Source organism: Pholcus phalangioides, unplaced genomic scaffold (assembly GCF_987345545.1).
Source record: "Pholcus phalangioides strain wild (caught in Gottingen) unplaced genomic scaffold, Ppha-v1.0 ptg000010l_1, whole genome shotgun sequence".
Classification (NCBI taxonomy): Eukaryota; Metazoa; Arthropoda; class Arachnida; order Araneae; family Pholcidae; genus Pholcus; species Pholcus phalangioides.
The window spans coordinates 1,268,911-1,273,538 of record NW_028301603.1 but is presented as its reverse complement, the minus strand read 5'-3'; the positions used below and the strand labels follow the sequence as shown (position 1 = coordinate 1,273,538).

The window sequence follows — 4,628 nt, the reverse complement described above, 5'->3', positions numbered from 1 at the left end:
TGTCGTTACAACCAAGGTTGACATTTTCAAGAACTTTCAAGCATGCAAAAAATATAAACCGATGCAATCAAATAAGTGTGTTGTGTGAAGTTGTTTTATTATAATTTAGGGTGGCCAAATTTGATCGGAAAAAATTCAAGGAATTAGGATCGTAAATACGACACATCGCCAATTCTCGCTAAAAATGTGGCCAATTGTGTGAAACAACCAATTATTCCACAAAAATAACTTGCAGGAAATATAGCACGTCTGCAGTAATTTAAAATGTTTATGGCCAAATAAAAATATCCAAAAACAAAAAGGTTATTCAAGCAATGTATTTCGAACCCTAACTAAGCTTACGGTCACGGACACCATTTTCGACATTTTCGTTCCTTTGGAATAAAACTCTCGTACGGACACCAATAGTTGAGATTTTAGTTCAAATTATGCTCATTAGATGCCAGCACAAGTTCTAGTATACAGAGTAGGCAAAAAGTTTGTAGAAACTAAAAAGTTATAAAAACCGGAAAAATAACCGAAATAAAAAACGGTTTGGAGGGTTAGCATCGCTAAGACCACGGGAATGTTTTTGACAGGATAAGTAAAATACATAATATATGTATATAATATATGTTTTGACATATAAGTAAAAAAACAGCCGAAAGGTGGCACTGACGTACATAAGTCAAAGAAAAGATACGCAAATAACGGATATAACGCCTTGAAATCGTTTATTACAGCGGTATATGTTCCACATGACCTTTGAAGACCGGACACGTCCCGCTTCCCATCTCGGACAGATATCGAAGCGTTCCCGAAGGATGGGTGTAACCGGAAAATTTTACTAAAACCGACGTAACATGACCACCTCAGACGAAGGCAGCAACAAATAAAATAAATTACATAAAAATTGATCGTCAACCCCTGAAGTCATATAACAAATAAATAAAATCTAAACAATCAACGCCAATAGGCAATCAAAATTATAAACGGGATTATAAGATGGTGGTGTATAGCCGTCCATCCCTTAAGAATGTAGTAATCGTCAATCGATCGAATGATTGCCGATAATCTTGGAATATAAAATTTCGAATCACGGTGAATTAGTCGCAGATCATCATCGTTTAGGCCGCAAGTCGTTACCGGAATCGTCACCAGGTGGACTAAGATCAGCACAATTCATTATAGCCGAGTAAATCACACTAAAAACGTCCTTGCCATCAATGACTTGATTTATCTCCTTGCAGGTGAACTTGCTTCAGTTTTCCATTTATTGGTCACTTCTGTTGACGCCGACGCGGTCGAAGATCATATTTCCTCTTAAGAGCAATCCCTGAGGCTCTTGCCGGTTTGAACTCGTCATCGCTCTCACCGCTCAGACGCGCACTGCCAGTCTTCTTAGTATGTATGCGGTGTAAGTTGTTATCGAGGAACAATATACTCCACCGCATACGAGCAAGACTCATAGGGCTCTTCAAAACTCTCATTTTGAAACAGTCGACCGTTTTCGGGGATAGCACCAAAATGAAATTTTTTTGTATATGGGCAAGATGTCAGGTAATGCCATAAAGATCCAATCTCACCACAAGCACACATGGCGTTGTCCGACTTCTTGAAACGTTCTAGATATGTCGGGAATGGGCCGTGTTCAGCAGTTATCATAATCACTTTCTCTCTAGACCAAGTGGTACTATTCCAACGGACGCGTTTCTGTATCTTATAGGCATCTTTATGTGCATTCTTGTCCCATAGCTGTTGCCACTTTTGTAACAGGTCACTTTTTAGCGCCTGCTTGATGTGACTGCGTTGTAGCAAGAGTTGTTTTTCCGTTGGGAGATTAAGAGCATCTTTGACCAATCTGTCCGCAATTTCATTCCCCGCTATTCCTGCATGGCCTTTGACCCATTTGATACAGATAGACGGATGGTTGTATAAATGTTTGTGTATTCGACAATTATTTTCATGTGGACTGCGCTGATCACGAGTCGCATTAATACTAGACGCGCAGTCAGTATATATCGTCGTCTGCTGATTTTGCTTAATCACCCATTCTACTACAGCTAGTATGGCCAGAACCTCCGCCTGAAAGATGCTGTTCCCTTGACGCAACCGTCGACTCCAAGCCTCTTCAACAGATCCTTCTGCATTCATAACTACGTATGCGCAGGCCGTGGATGTCTGTTTTTGAGCCGTCCGTGAATATACTAATAGCTTCATCCGATGAGCATTGTTCCGCACCAGGCAGCGGAACTTGATTCTGGAACAAGTCCACACTGTGATGATGAAGCCAACTCCTATTGTTCCCTTCATAGAAATCGGGTCTTATAAGAATTCAGTCCGTCCAAACCTCCCTACCCAAATGAGGAGGGGCGCGGTAGCCCGGTCGATAAGATGCTCGTCTAAAGTACCAAAGGATGTTTAGAGGTGTCGCGAGTTCGCTACCCGGTTCATCCTTGTCAGAAAACTTTCCTGACACAGGGGTACAACAAAAAACGGCAACTTGACCGCAGCAAAAAATTGCTACCTCAGGGGGTCCCCCATCGAGGGGTTAGCGCGCCAACCGGAAAACTTCTAGAATGGGATTACTGCTATTTAACTTGTAAACAAGCATAAAAACCCAACTTGTTTGATTTAATTAAGAGATTTAAAAACATTAAAAAGGAAAACGTCACACACTTATGCAGGGTACTCATCACAAAGGGTCTATCTTCTTCATGCTTATTTTAATTGAGTTTCGTGGTGAATTTCGTGTAGTGCAGCACGCATCACATACGGGCTAAGATGATAATAAAAGTGGTTAAATTAAAGATATATTTCTGTATGATTTCTTCCATATCTATAAAACTCATGAACTTCATTTGAAATGATCCCTTTCATAACTCGGTACTAAGAAACAGAAGGGCCCTGCAACATGGACAGGCCCGTAACTAATCTGAGGCAACTTGGGCGCTGCAACGAGCCGAATGGGGGGGGGGGGTGCGCTTGTAACTCCTTTTTCTGAGCATAACCATTTCAAGGAGACTCCAAGAAAAGACTGCCCTCGAGTAAGCACGCTACGGCCCTGCTGAAGGGACAGGGCCATCTTAAGAGCATCATGCCCCACCGGGCCAAGTAGTTTTTCTGAGTGGTTTTTCCAGTCATCGCTCATCTCGTGATAGGCGTCTGGATAGTTGAGTGCTGCTTGTGCGGATTTCCCGGAACCAGGGCGTCCCCAGAATACCAGACAGGTGGTCTGGAAGTCTCTGGGAGTTTCATATAGCATAGCATATCTTTGAAAGGAAGTATGAAATCTAGCGCTTACGCTAAAGAATTTATCGTACATATCTTTGAGAGTGTACCCGGACTGCATACTGCTGTATTTCGATCATAGTGTTATACTTTTCAGGAACACCCAGTGTGTAAACTAGTGATACGCTAGTTTCTTCCTTGGAGCAGTAAGAAACGTTGTCTTGCAACGTTCCACGCATCACTTCCCAGTGACACCCCGTGTGCATAGTCTTAAGCTGGCTTAGTCTTTTTTTTCTATTGAAGATAGCATATCCTTGATAATGAAAGGTACCAGACTCACCTTGCACAATCCGGCACATGAAACTCTCACAATCATCAATCCAGTCCCCTCCCGGCAGTCCTGTGCGTAGGGGTTGTTCAGAGTGAAGCACTAACGCTTGTGTGCCCATTTCCAGGCGTAGGTGAGTTGCGAGGTGTAGTATTAGGTACCCGAGCAATGTTAAAGTAGGCGTCGTAGGTCCCCAGGTGGTCCTAGAGATTTGAAGCCCTTCTAGAGCACACCGAGCTGCCACTGGTTGCACTAATAGGAAAGTCTGGCGATTCGGAAGACTGGCCAGTGATCGGGAGCGCTAAAGTGCATGGGTTTTTTCATGTTAGAACATTTTTGTTTCTTCTCGTGTGACAAGTAGGAACGAGACCCAAGTGCAGGTTCCCTATTTAAAATGGTCAGCTATAATCATAGTTTTTATTTATTCAATTTTTTTTGTTTTTTTCGAAATACTGTACTGTGTTGACCATTCGATTTTTAATAAAAGTAATACAAGTCGGGAAAAAAGGGCATGAAAGGCCTCTGGCTCAAAATCTTTCCCACATTAGAAGACACCTTCAATTCCTGTACAATTCCCTACAACACAGGTACACATTTGCTCTCGTTAGTAGAAAAATTGGGTGGCCGAGGGCAATTACTCCATTACTTTTATTTTTTACAGCACATCAAAAAAGAAAGAAATTTCGTCTTCTTCCCCAAAATCTCCTGCAGGGGTAAATGAAAAGAGCTGAAGAGAGAGAGTGTGTATTTTTATCTGACCAAAATGGCTATGTACTGTATGTATATAGGTGCACTGCCCATCAATTATTTTCTTTTCGAAAAATAACCGTAATATTATATATACTCAACCTTTTTTTGTGAAAAAAAATTCTCATCTCGGTCATTTTTCATGTATATTTTATATTTATTTTTTTTTATAAATACGTATCTTAAAGATATTTTTCTAGCGATGTATATTTAACGCGTTTCGGCGCCCCTTCTCATTTGGTGACCGGTGCAATATGTCTAGTCGTGATCTTCTCAATCAGTGATGCTACTGCTTTTTCTGCCGAGCCACCTGTACGAAATCCGAACTGTCTTGGGCTAAGCC

At 41.6% G+C, this 4,628-nt stretch overlaps 1 protein-coding gene across 1 annotated transcript; it reads right to left on the bottom strand.

The window, feature by feature from the left end:
- Positions 1-1,404: 1,404 nt before the first annotated feature.
- LOC149080731 (uncharacterized) lies at positions 1,405-2,292 on the bottom strand. The gene has a single exon (XM_089237361.1). The coding sequence runs from the start codon at positions 2,290-2,292 to the stop codon at positions 1,405-1,407; it is 888 nt and encodes a 295-aa protein (XP_089093487.1).
- Between the last annotated feature and the right edge of the window lie 2,336 nt (positions 2,293-4,628).